The sequence below is a fragment of the Oncorhynchus keta genome, chromosome 19 (assembly GCF_023373465.1).
Source record: "Oncorhynchus keta strain PuntledgeMale-10-30-2019 chromosome 19, Oket_V2, whole genome shotgun sequence".
NCBI lineage: Eukaryota > Metazoa > Chordata > Actinopteri > Salmoniformes > Salmonidae > Oncorhynchus > Oncorhynchus keta.
In genome coordinates this window covers 28,736,090-28,760,923 of record NC_068439.1, presented here as the reverse complement: position 1 = coordinate 28,760,923, position 24,834 = coordinate 28,736,090, and the positions used below count along the sequence as shown (strand labels likewise).

The window sequence follows — 24,834 nt, the reverse complement described above, 5'->3', positions numbered from 1 at the left end:
TGTGTGTGTGTGTGTGTGTGTGTGTGTGTGTGTGTGTGTGTGTGTGTGTGTGTGTGTGTGTGTGTGTGTGTGTGTGTGAGTAACAAAGAGAGAGAAAGAGAGAGAAAGAAAGAAAGAGAGAGGAACAAAGAGAGAGAAAGAGAGAGATAGAACATGAGAGAGAAAGAGATAGAAAATGATGCTAAAAGAAACATAGACATAGACATTCACATAGACAGCTGCAGGACATTCCCATAATTATTCACAGGGACGATAAGAATAATTACAATACATCCCACAGCCACACCCCCTTGAACAGGACTGCAGACTGGAACATACCTTGGTGAGCTCCCATCTATGGGGAACACACACACATTGTGTTCCCGTCTCTGTTTACCGTTAAAAGACAATTAGCAAAGGAGCAGCCAGCCAATAAAAAACATGAGCTTTCACAGTAAAGAAAGATTATTAATAATCAGCTAAACCAACAGCCTCTGAAATTAAAGGATGCAAGACTTCACTCTCACACAGTCACACGCATGTGCACAGGTTCCTTTCACGCTGTTCCCAGTGTGGTAGCCAGGGCGCCAAAACAGCGGAGAAGTTTTGCCTCGCGCTTCAACGCTCTGAGCTGTTGTGGAAATTGATTACTCATATCGCGGAGTCTACCTGGTGTTGTTTTTCCATTTTGGGTCAGAAGAAAAAGGGTTCTTTGGCTGTTCCCATAGGAGAACTGTTTTTTGGTTCCAAGTAGAACCCTTTTGGGTTCCATGTAAAACCCTTTCCACAAAAGGTTCTACATGGAACCCAAGTGAATGCAGGTGAAGTCTACGATCTCCTATTGATGTCACTTATTAAATCCACTTCAATCAGTGTTGATGAAGAGGAGGAGACAGGTTAAAGAAGGATTTTCAAGCCTTGAGACAATTGAGACATGGATTTTGTATGTGTGCTATTCAAAGGGAGAATGGGGAAGACAAAAAATGTAAGTGCCTTTGAACGGGGTATGGTAGTAGGTGTCAGACCTGTCAGACCTGAGTATTCTTGGTTTTCTTTATATATTTTGGTTAGGTCAGGGTGTGACATGGGTGAATGTGTTTTTGTACTGTCTAGGGGTTTGTAGGTTTATGGGGTTGTTTACCATCTAGGTGTTTATGTATGTCTATGGTTGCCTAGATTGGTCCTCAATTAGAGGCAGCTGTTTATCGTTGTCTCTGATTGGGAACCATATTTAGGCAGACATCTTCTTTGGGTATTTCATGGGTGATTGTCTACGTGATGTTGCATGTTTACACTCAGTATTTATAGCGGTCACGTTCGTTTTGATATTTTGTTTGTTTGTTTAGTGTACTTCGTGTTTGTTTTCATCTATCATTAAAAGGATGTATTCACATCACGCTGCGCTTTGGTCTCCTCACTACGATGATCGTGACAGAATAACCCACCAACAATGGACCAAGCAGCGTGGTAAAGGCCAGCAGCAGCTGCGGCAAAGAACGCAGGACTCATGGACTTGGGAGGAGATTCTGGACGGCGAAGGACCCTGGGCACAGCCAGGGGAATATCGCCGCCCCAAAGCAGAGCTGGAGGCAGCGACAGCAGAGACCTGCGCCAACTTACCGTGCTTACAGGAGAGAGAGAGGGACCGGGCAGGCACCGTGTTATGCGGTGGAGCGCACAGTCTCCCCAGTGTGTGTGCATAGCCCGGTGCGGTACATTCCAGCTCCTCGTATCGGCCGGGCAAGAGTGGACATCGAGCCAGGTGCCATGATGCCGGCTATACGCATCTGGTCTCCAGTGCGTCTCCTCGGGCCGGCGTACATGGCACCAGCCTTACGTATGGTGTCCCCTGTCCTGAGCCACCAGAGTCTCCCCTCGGTCCTGAGCTGCCAGAGTCTCCCGTCTGTCCTGAGCCGCCAGAGTCTCCCGTCTGTCCTGAGCCGCCAGAGTCTCCCGTCTGTCCTGAGCCGCCAGAGTCTCCCGTCTGTCCTGAGCCGCCAGAGTCTCCCGTCTGTCCTGAGCCGCCAGAGTCTCCCGTCTGTCCTGAGCCGCCAGAGTCTCCCGTCTGTCCTGAGCCGCCAGAGTCTCCCGTCTGTCCTGAGCCGCCAGAGTCTCCCGTCTGTCCTGGGCCGCCAGAGTCTCCCATCTGTCCTGAGCCGCCAGAGTCTCCCGTCAGCCAGGAGCCGCCAGAGTCTCCCGTCAGCCAGGAGCCTCCAGAGTTGCCAGTCAGCCAGGAGCCACCAGAGCCGTCAGCCAGCCAGGAGCCGCCAGAGCTGTCAGTCAGCCAGGAGCCGCCAGAGCCGCCTGTCACGCCTGCGATGCCGGAGTCGCCCTCCTGTCCGGAGCCGCCGGAGTCTCCCTCCTGTCCGGAGCTGCCAGAGTCGCTCCTCAGTCCAGAGGCGCATTTCCATCCAGTGGCGCTCTCTGCGATGATCTTCAGTCCGTGGCCCGCTGCGAGGGTCCCCTAAGTGGGCCAAGACTGAGGTAGAGCGGGGTCCACGTCCCGCACCCGAGCTGCCGCCGTGAAAGAGGCCCACCCGGACCCTCCTCTTTACATTAGGTTTTTGCGGCCGAAGTCTGCACTTTTGTGGGGGGGTACTGTCACGCCCTGACCTGAGTATTCTTTGTTTTCTTTATATATTTTGGTTAGGGTGATGTATGTGTTTTGTACTGTCTAGGGGTTTGTAGGTTTATGGGGTTGTTTACCATCTAGGTGTTTATGTATGTCTATGGTTGCCTAGATTGGTTCTCAATTAGAGGCAGCTGATTGGGAAGCATATTTAGGCAGCCATATTCTTTGGGTATTTCGTGGATTATTGTCTATGTGATGTTGCATGTTTGCACTCAGTATTTATAGAGGTCACGTTTGTTTTGATATTTTGTTTGTTTGTTTAGTGTACTTCCTGTTTGTTTTCATCTAAAATTAAAAGGATGTATTCACATCACGCTGCACTTTGGTCTCCTCACTACAACGATCGTGACAGGTTTGAGTGTGTCAAGAACTGCAACGCTGCTGAGTTTCGCGCTCAACAGTTTCCCGTGTGTATCAAGAATGGCCCACCACCGAAAGACAGCTGTGGGAAGCATTGGAATTGACATGGGCCAGCATCACTTGTGGAATGCTTTCGGCACCTTGAAGAGTCCATTCCCCGACGAATGGAGGCTGTTCTGAGGGCAAATGGGGGTGCAACTCAATATTAGGAAGATGTTCCTAATGTTTTGTACGCTCAGTTGAGGTTAAACCCAAAAATATTAGACAGAGTAAGAGTGTAACATACACATTCAAGGCTAGTACTAACTCAGTATGGAGAAACTGGAGAAGGTGTGTAGTATGGCTAGATTCAATACCTTCAACCGCAGGATAGAAAACCAAGCCTTTGTAAATGTATGAAGGACCGATGTTTAAGACCAATGAAGAAAGCACACTTTCCTTTATTGTGGTGGGTTTAAGAGGGCATGTTAGAGAAATACATGAATAGAGTTAAGTGGAAAGGCTAGAGAGAGAGAGATGAGACAGGTCAGAGGTGACAGTTGCAGTACTTTATCCACAGCAGCTCACAGGTCATGGGTCAAGCACTGACGGTGGCTCAATAGAGAAGACCTGTACAACCACGCAAAAGTGAAGGAGATGCACTGAGCCAGTGGGATTTATCCAGCCATACATGCTCCACCATGATGTTATTTCATACTTTAATGCCACATTCTGTCATTTGTTTTACAACCAAACTCTTCATTCATTTAAATGGTCATTGAACAGCAGTGACTATTGCAGATTGTACATTTAAAGGGGTGGAAAAGCCACAGGTCGTTAACTTGCCTCCTCATGCATTAGATTTATCTTGATTCTAGAGTGACTCACTCAACTAACTGGCCATTAATTCCCAGTAAATAGTATTATTTCTCACGAAACGGGGGGAAGAAGAAATGCAAATCGGACACCCAGGGGCTGCTATTGTCAGGTGCTTTAGAGAAGTTGAACGGCTACCTACCCCACACCATGTTTGAAAACGATCATACTGAGTATTTATTTGTGTGCCAAAGTTCAGGCCTCCCGGTCTTGCTCTGACGCAGGTTGTGAGGATAGAACATTAGTGCAAAAATAGGTATGGGATCATTCACAAGCTCACTGTGTGGGAGAAGGGAACCTATTTTCTTTGAAACAAGACCCAGGAACCCAATGCTATCCTGATGCAGTGAACAAGGGTGAAATATAATCCAAACATAAAGTAAGCTTTGTTTTTGTGGACCTACCACATTTTTGCTTACACAGAGTCAGTCCCATCTCTCAGGACAGAACAAGGAACAAGTCATCAAGTCAAACAACCCACAGCAACCCCTCTAGTCTACCCCCAGCTTCATTCTCAGCCCCAGCCCTAACCCTGAGGCTTCAGTCACTGCTTATTCCATAGAACCTCACCGGAGATGTTGGTGGTGATCTCAGTGAGGGCGGTCTGTCCGAAGCCCTTGGCGGTGCGAGCTCTAACAGACACCAGGTAGGTGGTGCCGGGGTGTAGGCCAGAGAACATGTGGTATGTTTCGTTCCGCAGTTTGGAAACGGTACGGCGAGGGCCTGGTACGTTGATACCTGGGTCAGATGACTCGATGCCCTGATAACTGATCTGGGGGACCGGGAACAAAAAACAGACAAATAGGGTCACAATGATGTGTTGTTGTTGTTGTAGTAGTAAGAGTATTGTTGTTCAAACAGATTTAGGAACAAGGAACAAAACACAAACCATAGAATCACAATGAGGAGTCTCTGATGACAAACTGTGAACATAGATGAATCAAAATGAGACTTGATTCCGCTACCTGAGATCATTTGATAGGTGTTGTTAGTGTTGTTATTGTTGTTGGTGTTATTGTTCTTGGAGGAGAGAGAGATGTTTTGCTGTGGGTTGTTTCAATGTGGGGAGTCAAGCAGATATTTTACAAATGAGGTGGTGTTACTGTGTCTCTGACTGTGCCTGCCTACCTGGCACCCCAACCCACAGTGACACCATGCAGCCCAGAATGAGATCATTCCTGTTATCATCATGTGTTACTGAGGGAAGCACTCAGAACATCTCCTCTGTCACCACGCAGACAACCAACACACCCCAATTATTTCTGCTGCTGTTCTTTTCTGCTTCACTCTCCTTTCTTTTCTCAGAGAGCCCGTTCTCAGTGCCTCTCTTCTCTTCTTTCCCTCGCTCTCCTCCCCCATCTCCCTTCTCTCTCTCTTCCCTCTCTTCTCTCTCTTCTCTATCCACTCACCAGGCAGCTCTGACACGTCCTTGTTTCTCATTCTCCTCTCTCCTGATTCATCTGTCTATTCTCACTCCTCCATTCCTCCCTTCTTTCACACACTGCCTACATTCATCTTCCCACTTCTCATCATCTTCTCCCTATTCCTACTGCATCTTTCTTTTCCTTTCTCAACCTTCAATATCTATTCCAACAATTTCTTCATTTCATCATTCTATCTATCAGTCTCTCTCCATCTCACTATTTACATGTCTCATGCAGTACTTTATCCACAGCAGCTCACAGCACTGACGGTGGCTCAATAGAGAAGACCTGTACAACCACACAAAAGTGAAGGAGATGGACTGAGCCAGTGGGATTTATCCAGCCATACATGCTCCACCATGATGTTATTTCATACTTTAATGCCACATTCTGTCATTTGTTTTACAACCAAACTCTTCATTCATTTAAATGGTCATTGAACAGCAGTGAATATTGCAGATTGTACATTTAAAGGGGTGGAAAAGCCACAGGTTGTTAACTTGCCTCCTCGTGCAATAGAATTATCTTGATTCTAGAGTGACTCACTAAACTAACTGGCCATTAATTCCCAGTAAATGGTATTATTTCTCACGAAACGGGGGGGAAAAAGGAAGAAATGCAAATCGGACACCCAGGGGCTGCTATTGTCAGGTGCTTTAGAGAAGTTGAAAAGCTACCACACTCCGTGTTTGGAAATGATCATACTGTATATTATGAGGCTAAAACATTGGTGAAAAAATCGGTATGGGATCATTCGCAAGCTCACTTTGTGGGAGAAGGGAACATATTTTCCTTGAACAAGACCCAGGAACCGTATGCTATCCTGATGCAGTGAACACGTAAACATAAAGAAAGCTTTTGAAACATCTTTGTGTGGACCTACCATGGCAAATCTGACCACGACTTGTTGCTCCCAGGCTAAAGACAGAAACTAAAACAGAAAACGCACGTGCTCATTCTGATTCCAACCTTCAAGATTTCTTCGATCACGTGGACTGGGATATGTTCCGGATAGCCTCAGACAACATTGATTTATACGCTGATTCGGTGAGCGAGTTTATTAGCATGTGCATCGGTGATGCTGTACCCACGATGACGATTAAAACCTTCCCCAACCAGAAACCGTGGATTAATGGCAGCATTCGCACAAAACTGAGAGCGTGAACCACTGCTTTTAATCATGGCAAGGAAACATGACCGAATACAAACAGTGTAGCTATTCCCTCCGCAAGGCAATCAAACAAGCTAAGTGTCAGTATAGAGACAAAGTAGAGTCGCAATTCAACGGCTCAGACACGAGACGTATGTGGCAGGGTCTACAGTCAATCACAGATTACAAAATGAAAACCAGCACCATCGCAGACACCAACGTCTTGTTCCCAGACAAACTAAACAACTTCATTACTTTCATTGAGGACAATACAGTGCCACTGACACGGCCTGCTACCAAAACCTGCAGGCTCTCCATCAACCCAGCCAACATGAGAAAAACATTTAAACGTGCCGGCCCAGACTGCATCCTTAGCCGTGTCCTCAGAGCATGCACAGACCAGCTGGCTGGTGTGTTTACGGATATATTCAATCAATCCCTATCCCAGTCTGTTGTTCCCACATGCTTCAAGAGGGCCACCATTGTTCCTGTTCCCAAGAAAGCTAAGGTAACTGAACTAAACGACTATCGCCCTGTAGCACTCACTTGCTTTGAGAGACTAGTCAAGGATCATATCATCTCCACCCTACCTGACACCCTAGACCCACTCCAATTTGCTTACCGCCCCAATAGGTCCACAGACAACCAATCACAATCACACTGTACACTGCCCAAACCCATCTGGACAAGAGGAATACATATGTAAGAATGCTGTTCATCAATTACAGCTCAGCATTTAACACCATAGTACGCTCCAAACTCGTCATTAAGCTCAAGACCCTGGGTCTCAACCCCGCCCTGTGCAACTGGGTCCTGGACTTTCTGACGAGCCGCCCCCAGGTGGTGAGGGTAGGAAACAACATATCCACCCCGCTGATCCTCAAAACTGGGGCCTCACAAGGGTGCGTTCTCAGCCCTCTCCTGTACTGCCTGTTCACCCATGACTGCGTGGCCATGCACGCATCCAACTCAATCATCAAGTTTGCAGACGACACTGCAGTGGTAGGCTTGATTACCAACAACGACGAGACGGCCTACATGGAGGAGGTAAGGGCCCCTGGTGTGTGGTGTCAGGAAAATAACCTCACACTCAACGTCAACAAAACCAAGGAGATGATCGTGGACTTCAGGAAACAGCAGAGGGAGCACCCCCCTATCCACATAAACGGGACAGTAATGGAGAAGCTGGAAAGTTAAGTTCCTCGGCGTACACATCACGGACAAACTGAAATGGTCCACCCACACAGATAGCATGGTGAAGAAGGGGCAACAGCGCCTCTTCAATCTCAGGAGGCTAAAGAACGTTGGCTTGTCACCGAAAACACTCAAACTTTTACAGATGCACAATCGAGAGCATCCTGTCGGGCTGTATCACCGCCTGGTACGGCAACTGCTCCACTCACAACCGCAAGGCTCTCCAGAGGGTGGTGAGGTCTGCACAACACATCACCGGGGCAAACTAACTACCCTCCAGGATACCTACACCACCCGATGTTGCAGGAAAGCCAAAAAGATCATCAAGGACAAAAACCACCCGAGCCACTGCCCGTTCACCCCGCTATCATCCAGAAGGTGAGGTCAGCAAAGGTGCATCAAAGCTGGGACTGAGAGACTGAAAACAGCTTCTCCCTCAAGGCCATCAGACTTTTAAACAGCCATCACTAACATTGAGTTGTTGCTGCCAACATACTGACTCAAATCTCTAGCCACTTTAATAATAAAAAAATGGATGTAATAAATGTATCACTAGTCACTTTAAACAATGGCATATCATCTCATATGTATATACTGTACTCTATACCATCTACCGCATCTTGCCTATGCCACACGGCCATCGCTCATCCATATATTTATATGTACATATTCTTATTCATTCCTTTACAATTGTGTGCATAAGGTACTTTTTGTGAAATTGTTAGATTACTTGTTAGATATTACTGCATGGTCAGAACTAGAAGCACAAGCATTTCGCTACACTCACATTAACATCTGCTAACCATGTGTATGTGACCAATACAATTTGATTGGATTAGATTTTTGCTTACACAGAGTCAGTCCCATCACTCAGGACAAAACAAGGAACAAGTCATCAAGTCTACCCCCAGCCTCATTCTATCAGTCTCTCTCCATCTCACTATTTACATGTCTCTTCCTTTTCAACATACTCTCTCTCTGTCAGAGCAGACTCCTCAGGCCCAGACCTGTCTCTGTGTGGACACCTTTCATTCATTCAGCTGTGTCACCGCAGCCTGCCTGTAAGCTCTAAGAGTTGGCTACAGAGGCCTGTGTCGGAGGTGACCAGGGACATATATACGCAAAGATGTATTATTAATTAGAAGCATTTAAGGTTTCCCCCCATGTGAAAGTGTCTCTTCGGCCAATAAGTAATTATACTGCTTATCTATATATAATTGCAGTGCTGCAGTCAGAGGCTCAGCTCGTCTCATGAGCATAGGAACTTATACGGAGGCCTGAACTGGGGGCGGGGAGGGGGGGGGGGGGTACATTCCTATTAATGATCAGGGCGGATGTAAACTGTATTGCACGGGCAGGCAACTAGATTCAGATTCTGATTATTGTTAAAGCGGATGGTCGGGGGGCCGGAACATCATTTATAATCATTTGTACACTGCAAATTGACTACAACTAAGTCCAAAAACAGACTGTATTTCAAAATAACAAATGTTTAATACATTGATTACATTGAGACATGATCACCATGATCACATGGACCATTTGTAGCTGGATTCCCAGTGATTTGAGTATTTTTGGACCAAAACATTTAGAAAAAAAAACACAACACAGTGGTCTGTGTCAAGTTGAAGGAAATTAGAGATAGAGATAAATATCAGTAAAACAAAGACAAAAAATATGAATAGGGGAGAAAAAGAAAGAGAGAGATCAAGATTGAGTCCGAGATAGCTATGTGATTGCAAAAAGGTAGACAGACGGAAAGTTGAGGGCATGTTCCATACCTCATACTGTGTGATTACCCCATTGGGCTCCACAGGCTCCTCCCATTTCAGAAATATCATATCGTCCAATGGAGTGAAGGTCAGTGACTCTGGGGCAACGCCACCAGGAACTGGAAGAGAAAACACAACATAAACATTCTGAGAACTCGCAGTTGATTGCATAGGGGGTCCTATGGGAAGGAAGTGATTACGGATATCTGGTTTCCAACCCTAGACAGGCAAATCGAATTGAGGACCAGAAGATTTGGGGAGTGTGTGCCTGGGTGGAAGATTGCATGTGTGTTTGTGTGTACATCTGAGTCTGATTGAAAGATGTCGCTGCTACAGTTCATGCAGGTTTCTTCAACTAACAAGCTCCTCTGATTGTCTGGCTGTCTGTCTGGCTCTGAGGCTGTGGCTCAGATGGGTAAAGTCTAGAGCACTGCCTTGTGGCTGACAGTTAACCTCTTTGGGCCAGGGGGCAGTATTTTGACGTCCGGATGAAAAGCGTGCGACTCAGGCATATGCAAATAATTCGTAGATTTGGATAGAAACACTCTAAAGTTTCTACAACTGTTAAAATAATGTCTGAGAGTATAACAGAACTGAAATGGCAGGCAAAACCCCGAGGACAAACCATCCCAAAAAAAAAAAAAAATTTCAGCATAACACTGATTTCAATTGCTGCCACTATTCAAATAAGACGAAATCCTCCCGATTGCAATTCCTAGGGCTTCCACTAGATGTCAACAGTCTTTAGAAAGAGTTTCAGGCTGGTTTTTTGAAAAATGAGGGAGAATTTGTAGTTTTTCTAAGTGGCTCCCATTTTGGCTGTAGCGTTTCCAAGCGTGTGGAGGAAAGCGCGTTATTTGTTATTTATCTCTGGTAAAGACAATAACGATTCTCTGTCTTAAATTGTATCGTTTACTTGCACATTAGGGTACCTAAGGTTTGATTATAAACGTTGATTAACTTGTTTGGATACGTTTATTGGTAACGTTTGAGATTCATTTTGTATGCATTTTGAAGGAGGGCATCGGTGGATTATTGATTGAAAGGTAAGGCATATAATATATCGCTATTTCTGATTTTCGTGTCGCAACTGCCTGGTTGAAATATGATTTGTCATGCATTTGTGTGCGGGGGACTGTCCTCAGATAATCGCATGGTTTGCTTTCGCCGTAAAGCCTTTTCGGAATCTGGCACCTTGGCTGGGTTGACAAGGAGTTAAGCTTTATTTTGATGTGTAACACATATATTTTCAAGAATGTTAAATATTTAAATTTTGTATTTTGGAATTTCACACTCTGCAATTTCACTGGATGTTGGCCAGGTGGGAAACTACCGTCCCACGTATCCATAAGATTAAACCTGCTCTGTCCTCTCTCTCTCTCCACAACAGACCTGAGAGGAACACAATGGCCGCAGTGTAATGGCAGGGCCAAGCAGGGAAATGGGCATCCAAACAAGAAACCCAACTGGGTCTGAGACTTTGTTTGAGACAGAGACTCTTGTTTTAACATGGGGATTAGGGACTAGCAGTCATTGGATCTAATAGAGGCCTGTAAAATCAGGCCATGCATGTGTTGGAGACACAGTTGATAGGTTCAGGGACAGAGTTGGGAAAGTTCAACAAGCCCTAGAGATGAATAATGGCTTGTGGTTGTCTGGGACTCATGAACTCTGGGTTGAATCTGTGCATCCGTACGTGTGTGTTTGTGCCAAAAAACAGATGTCATTTTATTAGGTCTCCCTGTAGTCTTTTTCATTATTTTCTCTTGCCCAAAGAGAGCTCTGGAAGGGGAAGATAGTGGAGAGAGTCTCTCTCTCTCTCTCTCTCCCCCTCTCCCTCCCTCTCTCTCCAAGTGCTGCTGTTCAAATGACTATGAAATATATTACATTATATTGCAGGAGCACATTGTCCTCAAACTCATGGGAGGACCTTGCAATTTGTAGTTTTCCAAACGCAGCCAATTTCATACTCATAAAATATATTGTACTGTAACCTTGCTCGCTCTCTCTTTCTCTCTGTCTCCCTGTCTTTCTCTCTCTCTCTCCTCTCTCTCATGGGTGAAGAACTGCTGTGAGCAATGTTTCATTGTCTCTCTCTCTTTCTCCTCTCTCTCATGGGTCAAGAACTGCTGTGAGCAACGTTTCATTGCATTGTACATTTTCTCTGACCTATTTCTTCAATTCATGTAGGGGAAATGTATATTAAAATGTGCTTAATCCACTGTTTTATACAGGAACATATTAAGAGAAAAAACAAGCAAAATAATTTCACCATTTCGCTGGTGGCCATGACTCTGACTGACTGATTAATTTTTAATCTGCTTTCATTTAAAAGGCTTATCTTCCATTTAGTTATGCTGATCCTGCTTATTTTTCAAGTCAATATGTGTTTTTTCGCCCTCTTACTGTATTTAATAACTGGAGGCAGGATAACTTAGTGTACCAGCACACAATCATAGTGTACCCAGCACACAATTCCACAATACTTATATGCCTACTTCAAGCTACTCAGTGAGGAAAGTATAGTCGGTTATACAACCTTGATTATATAGAAAGTAATAACAGTATTTTTTATATCTATCAAACCACTATAAAAATGACAATCAATGAATTGGGTCCTGCCACTTAAATTGGATCCGATTCCACTACTCAATACATGGTTATGTAGGTCACTGCATTGACTACTACTGGGTCCAACACTCTGGGTTTCTTATCAATTACAATGCAAGCTAGGTAATAAAGTTCACTCACTGTCCTCCTCGGTCTGGAAGGTGACCTCTCAGCTCATCTTCTTGCCCTAGACTATAACTTTACAATGCATGTTGGGTAATAGAGTCCACTTACTGTCCTCCTCAGTTTGAAAGGTGACCTCTCTGCTCTCCTTCTTGCCTTCTGGGTTGTCCAGAGCCAGTCGGACGTGGACGGATCGGAACGGTGGCAGGTCCCTCAGGGTGAAGTGTGATTGGTTCCTCTCCACAGAGAGACACTCCCTCACTGTGGCGTTGTTCCCTGTGCTGCCCCCTGCAGGCGTGGAGTAGCGGTAGCAGAGAGAGACCGAGTAGGTATGGCAGCGCGTCAGGTTGTAGCCCAGAGGTTCCCACTGTAAAGTTAGTTGACGAGGCTGAATCTCTGTCGCTGTGAGGCCTCGCAACGCACGCATGGGCTCTGATGGAGAGATGGAGGGAGGAGAGAGGGAGGGGGAGATGGAAGGGAAGAGGGGTGGGTGGGAGAGTGAGCCAGAGGGAGAGAAAGAGACAGAGAGAGAGACAAAGAAAGACAGTGTGAGATGGAGTGATGAGGAAAAATAGAAAGATAAGGAGAAATAGACAGACGGTTGGTTAGATGATTACTTTCTAAACTCACCACAGGAAGCTGGATAAAGATTAAAAACACCCTGGAGAGACTGGGAAGAAGGGAGGAGGAGGGAGCGATGTACAACAATAACACATTATTAATATAATCTCACGCATCCTTTAATTCTTACAGAGCACAGGCTGCTCAGCTCCAGATCCAAAGGCGATGCCCTATTAGCTGAGATGATGGGATATGGAACTTGCTAATTACTGATGCCATGTGTGAGACTGGGGTGACGGATCCCTGTGTGCTCTGTCATGATGATGTCCAACAGGACCATATCTGCCAGACTGCAGTCACAGATGCTGCTAATGTAGAACCTATTCCCTCCAATAGTGCACTACTGGGACCTGGTCAAAAGGAGAGCACTATATGCCATTTGGGATGAGAACCCCATTAGGAAGGCTGCAATATGAAATTATGGCTCATTATTAGATTAATCACACTACCACCCACCCAGGCTGCCCTCCCCGTCTCTGTCTGTTTGTCTGTCCAGCAGCACACAACCTCACAGCCCACACAAACACCACGGCAGCCGACAGACATCCAGGCCCACAGACTCAGGTTGATGAGACTAATCAAAGGGACAAGCCAGGGGCGGGAGAGAGGAGGGTGGACGGAGGGGTGGATGGCGTGGAGGGGTATGTCCGACTGGCTGTCAGCCCCCTTCTGGGCTCTGCTGGATCCAGCTCATCTCCTCTCTCCCTCCATCTTCCTCCTTTTCCCTCTCGTCTTAAAACATGTCAGTGAGCTAACAGAGAGGACATGGGGTCAACTGTTGTTATGAACACAATCAGCCTCGCTCTACTCCAACATACAGGTCACACGGTGTTACAGATACAATCACAGCATCAGGAGGGAGAGGAAGGAGGGAGGGATGGGTGGAGGAAAATTCTGGTAGTGCCAGTTGGACCCATCATTGAGTCACTGTCATGGGTTAAGAGAGGTTAAAGCCTCTGACGTTTATAGGAAGAAGCTGGGTGATACACATCTATGCCCCAGGGAGAGAGATGGAGGGAGGGAACGGTCTAGTTGTGTCGTGTCAGGAAAAAAAAATCTGCCTGTTTCCAATTTGCCCAATGCGCCTCCTCAAAAGAGCAAAGAATGCAGCCAGAGAAGTTGTAGTCTCCTTTGTTCTCCTGCAATGAGTGAGGTAAACTGGTGACATGTCTGAAATACACACTGAGAATTATTTATTCGAATATCGGACATTAGTATTCAAATACTAGTGTGAGTATTCATTTTTGCTAGCTAGTTAGCTTATCTAGGCTACTCCAGTCAAGACAGGCACTGTTATATGGGATGATTAATAACGTGGCTGCTACAAGTTAGGTAGTCTTGGCTGTAGCCGAGTAGCATCTCTCTCTCTGCCTCCATCTACTCGCTCCCATTTCACCGGCACGGAACCTCCACAGCTGTAGCAATAGAGCCTCAGCCTTTCCCTCGCACAGCATTGCTCAGGTTAAAAACGTAACTTTAAAAACACATGTATTTCCAATATCCAACAAAAATTAATGATACTATTCAAATAGTGAAATGATTTTTTTTTTTAAAAGTATAACTGAAGGTAATTGGATGAACATGTTTTTCAGGCAAGGGCTGTTGTCGTTTCCTGTTTCTAGCCCAAAACGTTCTGTGCTGGACAGGAAGAGGGCATATGAGACAGCTTGATCTAGAGCATGAGTGTCCCATCCAGCCCGCGGGTAGTTATATATATTTTACTCTATATTTATTTTATTTTATATATCTACACAGTGCATTTGGAATGTATTCAGACCCTTTGACTTTTTTCACATTTTGTTACTTTTACAGCCTTATTCTAAAATTAATTTAAAAAAATAAAATCCTCAATATACTCACAATACCCCATAATAACAAAGCAAAAACAGTTTTAGGGCAATTTTTGCAAATGTATAATTAAAAAAGAACTGAAACAGTTACATAAGTATTCAGACCCTTTAATCATTACTTTGTTGAAGAACCTTCGGCAGTGATTACAGCATTGAGTCTTCTGGGGAATGACGCTACAAGCTTAGCACAGCTGTATTTGGGGAGTTTCTCACATTCTTCTCTGCAGATATTCTCAAGGTTGGATGGGGAGCGTCGCTGCACAGCTATTTCCAGGTCTGTCCGGAGTTGTTCGATGGGGTTCAAATCCAGGCTCTGGCTGTGCCACTCAAGAACATTCAGAGACTTGTCCCAAAGCCACTCCTACGTTGTCTTGGCTGTGTGCTTAGGGCCATTGTCCTGTTGGAAGGTGAACTTTCACCCCAGTCTGTGGTCCTAAGCACTCTGGGGCAGGTTTTCGTCAAGATTCTTCTTTCCCTCGATCCTGACTCTTCTCCCAGTCCCTGTCGCTGAAAAACATCCCCACAGCATGACACTGCCACCAAAATGCTTCACTATAGGGATCGTGCCAGGTTTCCTCCAGATGTGATGCATGGCATTCAGTCCAAAGAGTTAAATCTTGGATTCATCAGACCAGAGAATCTTGTTTCTCATGGTCTGAGATTCCCTTAGGTTCCTTTTGGCAAACTTCAAGTGGGCTGTCATGTGCCTTTGACTGAATAGTGGCTTCCATCTGGCCACAATACCATAAAGGCCTGGAAGGTTCCAGGAACTCTGGAGCTCTGTCAGTGACCATCGGGGTCTTGTTCACCCCACTGACCAAGGCCCTTCTACCCCAATTGCTCAGTTTAGCTCTAGAACGAGTCTTGGTGGTTCCAAACTTCTTCCATTTAAGAATGATAGAGGCCACTGTGTTCTTGGAGACCTTCAATGCTGCAGAAGGGTTTTGGTGCCTCAACACAATCCAGTCTCAGAGCTCTACAGACAATTCCTTCAACCTCATGCCTTGGTTTTTGCCATTTTTTTTACACCTTTATTTAACTAGGCAATTCAGTTAAGAACCAATTCTAATTTATAATGAAAGCCGAGGAACATTGTGTTAACTGCCTTGTTCAGGGACAGAATCATATCCAATCAATTGAATTTACCACAGGTGGCCTGTGGCCTCCAAGTTGTATAAACATCTCAAAAATGATCAATGGAAACAAGGATGGACCTGAGCTAAATTTCAAGCCTCATAGCAAGGACTCTGAATACTTATGTAAATAAGGTATTTCTATTTTGAAATTTTTATTCATTTGTAAACATTTCTAAAAACCTGTTTTAGCTTTGGCATTATGGGGTATTGTGTGTAGATTGAGGAGGAAAATGTATTATTTAATCATGTTAGAATAAGGCTGTAATGTAACAAAATGTGTAAAAAGTCAAGGGGTCTGAATACGTAATTTCCGATTGCAATACCAGTCAAAAGTTTGGATACTCATTCAAGGGTTTTTCTTCATTTTTTACTATTTTCTACATTGTAAAATAATAGTAAAGACATCAAAACTATGAAATAACACATATGAAATCATGTAGTAACAAAAAAAGTGTTAAACAAATCTAAATATATTTCATATTTGAGATTCTTCAAAGTAGCCACCCTTTGCCTTGATGACAGCTTTGCACACTCTTGGCATTGTCTCAACCAGCTTCACGAGGAATGCTTTTCCAACTGTCTTTAAGGAGGTCCCACATATTCCTTCACTCTGCGGTCCAACTCATCTCAATTGGGTTGAGGTCAGGTGATTATGGAGGCCAGGCCATCTGATGTAGCACTCCATCACTCTCGTTCTTGGTCAAATAGTCCTCACACAGCCTGAAGGTGTGTCTTCGGGCAGTGTCCTGTTGAAAAACAAATGATAGTCCCACTAAGAACAAACGAGATGGGATGGCGTATCGCTGCAGAATGCTGTGTAGGATAAGTGTGCCTTGAATTCTAAATAAATCACTGACAGTGTCACCAGCAAAGCACCTCCACACCATCACGCCTCCTCCTTCATGTTTTACGGTGGGAAGCACATATGTTTCACAAAGCCACAGCGGTTGGAACCAAAAATCGTACATTTGGACTTATCAGACCAAAGGACACAATTCCACCGGTCTAATGTCCATTGCTCATGTTTCTTGGCCCAAGCCAAGTCTCTTCTTATTATTGTTGTCCATTAGTAGTGATTTCTTTTCTTTGCAGGAATTGAACATGAAGTCCTGATTCACGTAGTCTCCTCTGAACAGTTGATATGGTGATGTGTGTCACTTGAACTCTGTGAAGCATTTATTTGGGCTGCAATTTCTGAGGCGGGTAACTCTATTGAACGTCCTCTGCAGCAGACGTAACTCTGGGTCTTCCTTTCCTGTGTCTGTCCTCATGAGTGCCAGTTTCATCATCACGCTTGATGGTTTTTGCGACCGCACTTGAAGAAACTTTCAAAGGTCTTGACATTTTCCGCACTGACTGACCATGTCTTAAAGTAACGATGGACTGTTGTTCTCTTTGTGGCCATGATTGGGAGTCCCATTGGGTGGCGCACAATTGGCCCAGCGTCGTCCGGGTTTGACCGATGTAGGCCATCTGGTAAATAAGCATTTGTTCTTAAATGACTTGCCTAGTTAAATAAAGGTTAAATAAATAAAAAACATTTAAAACCTGAGCTGTTCTTGCCATAATATGGACTTGGTCTTTTACCAAATAGGGCTATCTTTTGTATACCCCCGCTAACTTGTCAGAACACAACTGATTGGCTCAAACGCATTCAGGAAACTTCTTTGGAATCGGTGTCCCTTCCACCGGACAGTTGAGCTAACGTAGGCTAATGCGATTAGCATGAGGTTGTAAGTAACAAGAAAATTTCCCAGGACATAGACTTATCTGATATTGTCAGAAAGTTTAAATTCTTGTTAATCTAGCTGCACTGTTCAATTTACAGTAGCTATTACAGTGAAATAATACCATGCTATTGTTTGAGGAGAGTGGACATTTTTGAACATGAAAGCTAAGGAAGTTAAAAAGAAATTTGCGTGCCCAGAGTGAACTGGCTCCTACTCAGTCCCAGATGCTAATATATGCATATTATTATTGGATAGAAAATACTCTGAAGTTTCTAAAACTGTTTGAATGATGTCTGTGAGTATAACAGAACACATATGGCAGGCAAAAACCTGAGAAAAATCCCGGAAGTGGGACATCTGAGGTTTGTAGTTTTTCAAAGCTTGGCCAACTGAGTACACATTGAGATGTGGATGGGGTTCCACTTCCTAGGGCTTCCACTAGATGTCAACCATCTTTTGAAACTTGAATGAGGATTCTACTATAAAGGAGGGGCTCATGAGACCTGTTTGAGTCAGTGGTCTGGCATAGTGCCTCGGTCTCATGACGCGCGCTCCTGGATGAAACGCTCACGCCTCATGAAGATGGATTACTGGGCTGAACATGCTAACAACAAGTAGCTATTTGGACTTAAATGATGGAACTTTATGGAACAAATCAGTCATTTATTGTCGAACTGGGATTCCTGGGAATGCCTTCTGATGAAGATCATCAAAGGTAAGTGAATACTTTGTTTCTAACTTTGTTGATTCCAAAATGACGGCTATTCTCTGGCTGTTTTGGGTTCTTAGCGCCGTTCTCAGATTATGCTTTTTCCGTAAAGTTTTTTTGAAATCTGACACAGCGGTTGCATTAAGGAGAAGTCTATCTTTAATTCTGTGAATAACACAAGTATCTTTTATCAATATTTATTATTAGTATTTCTGCTAAATCACTGGATGTTTTGGAATTAAAACATTACTGCGCGTAAGGCGCCAATGTAAACTGAGATTTTTGGATATAAATATGCACATTATCGAACAAAATATACATGTATTGTGTAACATGATGTCCTAGGAGTGTCATCTGATGAAGATCATCATAGGTTAGTGATTCATTTTATCTATATTTCTGCTTTTTGTGACTATCTTTGGCTGGAAAAATGGCTGTGTGTTTTTTAGACTTGGCGTTGATCTAACATAATCATATGTTGTTTACAGCTAAGTAAAGCATTTTTTTAATCGGACACGATGGGTAGATTAACAAGATGTTTATCTTTCATTTGCTGTATTGGACTTGTTCATGTGTGAAAGTTACAGTGGGGCAAAAAAGTTCAAACAGGTGCCATTAATACAGGTAAAGAGTGGAGGACAGAGGAGCCTCTTAAAGAAGAAGTTACAGGTCTGTGAGAGACAGAAATCTTGCTTGTTTGTAGATGACCAAATACTTATTTTCCACCATAATTTGCAAATAAATTCATAAAAAATCCTACAATGTGATTTTCTGGATTTTTTATTTTTTTTTGTCTGTCAAAGTTGAAGTGTACCTATGATGAAAATTACAGGCCTCTCTCATCTTTTTAAGTGGGAGAACTTGCACAATCGGTGGCTTGATTAAAAAAAAAATTGCCCCACTGTACATATTTCTAAAACATATTTTTGAATTTCACGCGCTGCCTTTTCAGCGGAATGTTGTCGAGGTGTTCCGCTAGCTGAACCCCTGCACTAGAAAGGTTCATCGAAATGCATTCCAGGTGACTACCTCATGAAGTTGGTTGAGAGAAGCCAAGAGTGTGCAAAGTTGTCATCAAGGCAAAGGGTGGCTATTTTGAAGAATTTTAAATATAAAATACATTTTAATGTGTTTAACACTTTTTTGGTTACTATATTATTACCTATGTGGTATTCTACATTGTAGAATAATAGTGAAGACATAAAAACTATGAAATAACACATATGGAGTCATGTAGTAACAAAATAAAGTGTGTAAAAAAACTCCAAATATATTTCAGCCAATCAGTTGTGTTGTGACAAGGTAGGGTTGTATACAGAAGATAGCCCTATTTGATAAAATACCAAGTCCATATTATGGCAAGAACAGCTCAAATAAGCAAAGAGAAACGACAGTCCGTTATTACTTTAAGACATGAAGGTCAGTAAATGCGAAAAATGTCAAGAACTTTTAATGTTTTTTAAAGTGCAGTTGGACCGCAGAGTGAAGGGAAAGCAGCCAACAAGTGCTCAGCATACAGTATGTGGGAACTCCTTCAAGACTGTTGGAAAAGTATTCCAGGTGACTACCTCATGAAGCTGTTTGAGACAATGCCAAGAGTGTGCAAAGCTGTCATCAAGGCATAGGGTGGATACTTTGAAGAATCTAAAATCTATTTTGATTTGTTTAGCACTTTTTTGGTTATTACATGATTCCATATGTGTTATTTCATAGTTTTGATGTCTTCACATCATTCAATGTAGAAAATAGTATAAATAAAGAAAAACACTTGAATGAGTAGGTGTGTCCAAATATTTGATTGGTACTGTATACTAGACAACAAACTCGATATGCTTTAAAATATACTTTAAAATGTATTACATTCATGACTGTTCAGCTTGCTAATAATCACATTGAAAATCCCCAAAACAATCGATAGAGGACTATTTTGGTCAGATTTTGACAGCAAGGAAATATAACCAATATCCAGTGCGGCCCTCCGGACCTCGTTGAAGAGCGAATGTGGCCCCCGGGCAAAATGAGTTTGACACCCCTGATTTAGAGCATGTAGTGTCACAGGGGCTCTCTTTACTCTCTCTTCCCAGAGATCGAGGCTCACATCTGGGCATGTGGAGCAGACAGGAGGTGGGCGACTGGAGCCTCATGACAGGAGGGATCAGAGACTATGATAGATGACAAGGCGTCATGTCGGTCCACTTGACACATCTACAGAGAGCTGTTTCATAAAGATGAGCACTGAGTTCTGGGGAGGGTAAGTGCAGATAAGTGTGTGTGTGTGTGTGTGTGTGTGTGTGTGTGTGTGTGTGTGTGTGTGTGTGTGTGTGTGTGTGTGTGTGTGTGTGTGTGTGTGTGTGTGTGTGTGTGTGTGTGTGTGTGTGTGTGAGAGAGGGGGAGTGTAGTACATGTAAGTGTCGGAGAGTAGGCTGTAGGTTGTTCATTCTACTGTATAATTACATTTTTTTGTATTTTTTTATTTAACCTTTATTTAACTAGGCAAGTCAGTTAAGAACAAATTCTTATTTGTGTACCTGTCCATGCATACACACCGGCTTCTAAAGAGGTACCTACATATATATCAGCCACTGAGCACTATAATCCACACACACATCCTCTCAACCGGTGGACAGCTAGCCATTAGAGTGTGTGTTTGAATGTTTTTGTCCTTGTGTTATGGAGGATGTTATTGTATGTGATCTATCAATGCCGTTCCTGAAGGGATGAATAACGCTGAAGGAATGGAATAGAAAGGAGTAGAGTAGAACAGAATAGAACAGAAGCTAGGTTTGGGTTTAGACCTGTTCAGCCCCATTAACTCACCTGCACACTTGGTCCTGCTGACCAGGGGGGGTCCAGGCGCCCCTGTGCCTCCCTCCCCTGGCCGGGTCAGTAAAACACTGATACGGTACTCTGTGTCCGGCTCCAGATGCCACACCTTACAATAGAGTAGAGGAGAAACATGTTTTCTATTATTTAGCAAAGACATGAATAGCATTTAAAATAAAATCAACATGGATGTTTTTGTAATTGAGAGTTATTTAATAACAAATAAGAACTTGTAATAATTCTTAACAATTAATTCATTAATTTTTGCACGCACGCACGCACACACACACACACACACACACACACACACACACACACACACACACACACACACACACACACACACACACACACACACACCTTATAAGTGAGCGAGCCCACGCCATGTGTCTCCGACCATGGTGATTGGCTGGCCCGGTACTCGATCTCGCGACGGATCACGGGGCCGTCCCCCACGATGGAGTTTGTGTTGAGTTGGATGATCAGGTAGGTGGGGCCAGCCCGGAGCAGCTGGGGTGGAGCGATGGGGGTGGGGGGCACTGCCAGGGTGAAGGGGGAGAGGGGCGGGTACAGTGTTAAACAGAAGAGTTTTGAGTGACTGAGTGAGTGCATGCAGGGGTGTAGTTTTTACACATGGTACAGTGTGATGTTGTCATTTACAGTAGTAGAACCTTTTATCTAACACAATATACAGTTAACAAGATAACTGAGACAATGCCCTAGTATTACTGTGTCTACAGTTAGTCAACTCCTCGTTTCTATCAGCAATGACATATAATGATAGAAACCCTAATCTATGTAACCCTGCTCATTATAAAAACACCATCATTTGCTGTCAAATGAACAGAGATACAAATGAAATACAATGATCCATAGTTGTACGGTTGTTTACCAGCAAGACATTAGAACAGTACAATACAGACACGTACAGTCCATCATCACTTTATGAATTTTTACAGAACGCAAAAAAAAAATGAAAAGACGTCAGAATTTCCATAGAATAAGCAATAACTATCTTCTCTCGCACAGAAAAAAAAGGAAGTCAAGGGTTTTTCATGTTTCGTACGTTTCTTGTTTTATAATTTCCCTAGTGTTATTTCTACTCTGCTAGAGCGTTGACTCACACAATCTTTTAATCACTTTCAGATTATGATTTCCGAGAGGCACTTGAAGGGAAGGGAATGTTTAATTTTCACCATAATGAATGTGAATTATTTGCATGAGTGATTGTGTGAGTAAATCTGCCTGTCCTTTCAGCGTTAGACAAAGAGACACGCACACACACACACACGCACGCACGCACACACACACACACACACACACACACACACACACGCACGCACGCACGCACGCACGCACGCACACGCACACGCACACACACGCACACACACGACCCTCATCAAGCGAGGACACCTCATTACAGCAACATGTAGAGGGAAAAACAATGTTTACACAATGACACAGAGTAAATGACATATAGATGCAAGAATACATCGTTTCCACGTGTTTCCACAATATACAGGAGAGTTATGAGAGACGTTTTGTTAGTTCAGAATATATTTCCTATGTAAACTCGGCAAAAAAAGAAACGTCCCTTTTTCAGGACCCTGTCTCTCAAAGATAATTCGCAAAAAATCCAAATAACTCCACAGATCTTCATTGTAAAGAGTTTAAACACTGTTTCCCATGCTTGTTCAATGAACCATAAACAATTAATGAACATGCACGTGTGGAACGGTCGTTAAGACACTAACAGCTTACAGACGGTAGGCAATTAAGGTCACAGTTATGAAAACTTAGGACACTAAAAAAGGCCTTTCTACTGACTCTGAAAAACACCAAATGAAAGATAACCAGGGTCCCTGCTCCTCTGCGTGAACGTGCCTTAGGCGTGCTGCAAGGAGGCATGAGGACTGCAGATGTGTCCAGGGCAATAAATTGCAATGTCCGTACTGTGAGACGCCTAGGAGAGCGCTACAAGGAGACAGGATGGACAGCTGATCGTCCTCGCCGTGGCAGACCACGAGTAACAACACCTGCACAGGATCGGTACCTCCGAACATCACACCTGTGGGACAGGTACAGGATGGCAACAACAACTGCCTGAGTTACACCAGGAACGCACAATCCCTCCATCAGTGCTCAGACTGTCCGCAATAGGCTGAGAGAGGCTGGACTGAGGGCTTGTAGGCCTGTTGTAAGCCAGGTCCTCACCAGATATCACTGGCAACAACGTCGCCTATGGGCACAAAACCCACCGTCGCTGGACCAGACAGGACTGGCAAAAAGTGCTCTTGTCTGACGAGTCACGGTTTTGTCTCACCAGGGGTGATGGTCGGATTCTCGTTTATTGTCGAAGGAATGAGTGTTACACCGAGGCCTGTACTCTGGAGCGGGATCGATTTGGAGGTGGAGGGTCCGTCATGGTCTGGGGCGATGTGTCACAGCATCATTGGACTGAGCTTGTTGTCATTGCAGGCAATCTCAACACCGTGTGTTACAGGGAAGACATCCTCATGTGGTACACTTCCTGCAGGCTCATCCTGACATGACCCTCCAGCATGACAATGCCACCAGCCATACTGCTCGTTCTGTGGATGATATCCTGCAAGACAGGAATGTCAGTGTTCTGCCATGGCCAGTGAAGAGCCAGGATCTCAATCCCATTGCACACATCTGGGACCTCTTGGATCGGAGGGTGAAGGCTAGGGCCATTCCCCCCAGAAATGTCTGGGAACTTGCAGGTGCCTTGGTGAAAGAGTGGGGTAACATCTCACAGCAAGAACTGGCCAATCTGGTGAAGTCTATGAGGAGGACTTAATGCAGCTGGTGGCCACACCAGATACTGACTGTTACTTTTGTTTTTGACCCCCCCTTTGTTCAGGGACACATTATTCCATTTATGTTAGTCACATGTCTGTGGAACTTGTTCACTTTATGTCTCAGTTGTTGAATCTTGTTATGTTCATACAAATATTTACACATGTTAAGTTTGCTGAAAATAAACGCAGTTGACAGTGAGAGGATGTTTCTTTTTCGCTGAATTCATGTGCGTGTGTGTCCATTTTAACATGTGTGTTTGTGCATGTGTGCGTGTGATTGACTAAGGGTGCCAGTGAGTGAGTGCTCGTGTGCATGTCTCACATTAGGAGAAGCAGTTGGAAGTGGTTGGGTGGGGAAGGAGGTAGAACATACTGTATGGAGGAGGGTGTTAAGAGATCCCAGAATGGTAGCTAGGTGTCATGGTGGGTTGGAGGTGTCATAGGGGAGGTGGTGTGTGGTGGAGTGGTACAGGACTCCTTTCAATCAAAACCTGACTATACGGACTGGCTGTACTATACCTCTGACGATGAGCTCGGCAAAGTTAGACACAGCAGCTCCGCGGGTGGACTCTGTGACGCAGCGATACAGGTCCTGCTCCCCTCTCTCAGCCGCCACCTGGAAGGTGGCCATCAGACGCTTGTGGCTCAGACGCTGGATAGAGGACGCAGCCACAACCACACCGTTACGACGCTGCAGAGAGAGGGCGCGAGAGAAAGTCACGCTAACTGAGCCATTCACAGGTGATCATGTTTACCTGTGTAGCCACCACCTTTGTCACTTCCACCAAAAACACACAGTCACAGAGAGGGAGTTAGGTTAGCCAAACTGACCTACATAGATTGTGATGTTTATTATACTGTGTGGCCATGAGATATAGCCCTAAATAATGGGATTGTGAGTAGGTAGGAAGGAAGGAAGGAAGGAAGGAAGGAAGGAAGGAAGGAAGGAAGGAAGGAAGGAAGGAAGGAAGGAAGGAAGGAAGGAAGGAGAGACAGGGAAAAGACGAGAGAGAGATGAGGTATTGTGGGCGGTGGAGACAATGA

The 24,834-nt window shown here is 44.3% G+C and overlaps 1 protein-coding gene across 13 annotated transcripts in view; it reads right to left on the bottom strand.

The window, feature by feature from the left end:
• LOC118397665 (receptor-type tyrosine-protein phosphatase U-like) overlaps positions 1-24,834 on the bottom strand; it is a 315,780-nt gene that overhangs the window by 67,888 nt on the left and 223,058 nt on the right. For all 13 annotated transcript variants that reach the window (XM_052470163.1, XM_052470150.1, XM_052470152.1 and 10 more), the window contains exons 6-11: positions 24,310-24,481; positions 21,329-21,507; positions 20,963-21,077; positions 12,211-12,531; positions 9,376-9,485; positions 4,397-4,598 (exon numbers count right to left, since the gene is read on the bottom strand). In XM_052470163.1, the coding sequence (XP_052326123.1) occupies positions 4,397-4,598; positions 9,376-9,485; positions 12,211-12,531; positions 20,963-21,077; positions 21,329-21,507; positions 24,310-24,481 (1,099 nt within the window). The remainder of the gene's footprint in view (positions 1-4,396; positions 4,599-9,375; positions 9,486-12,210; positions 12,532-20,962; positions 21,078-21,328; positions 21,508-24,309; positions 24,482-24,834) is intronic.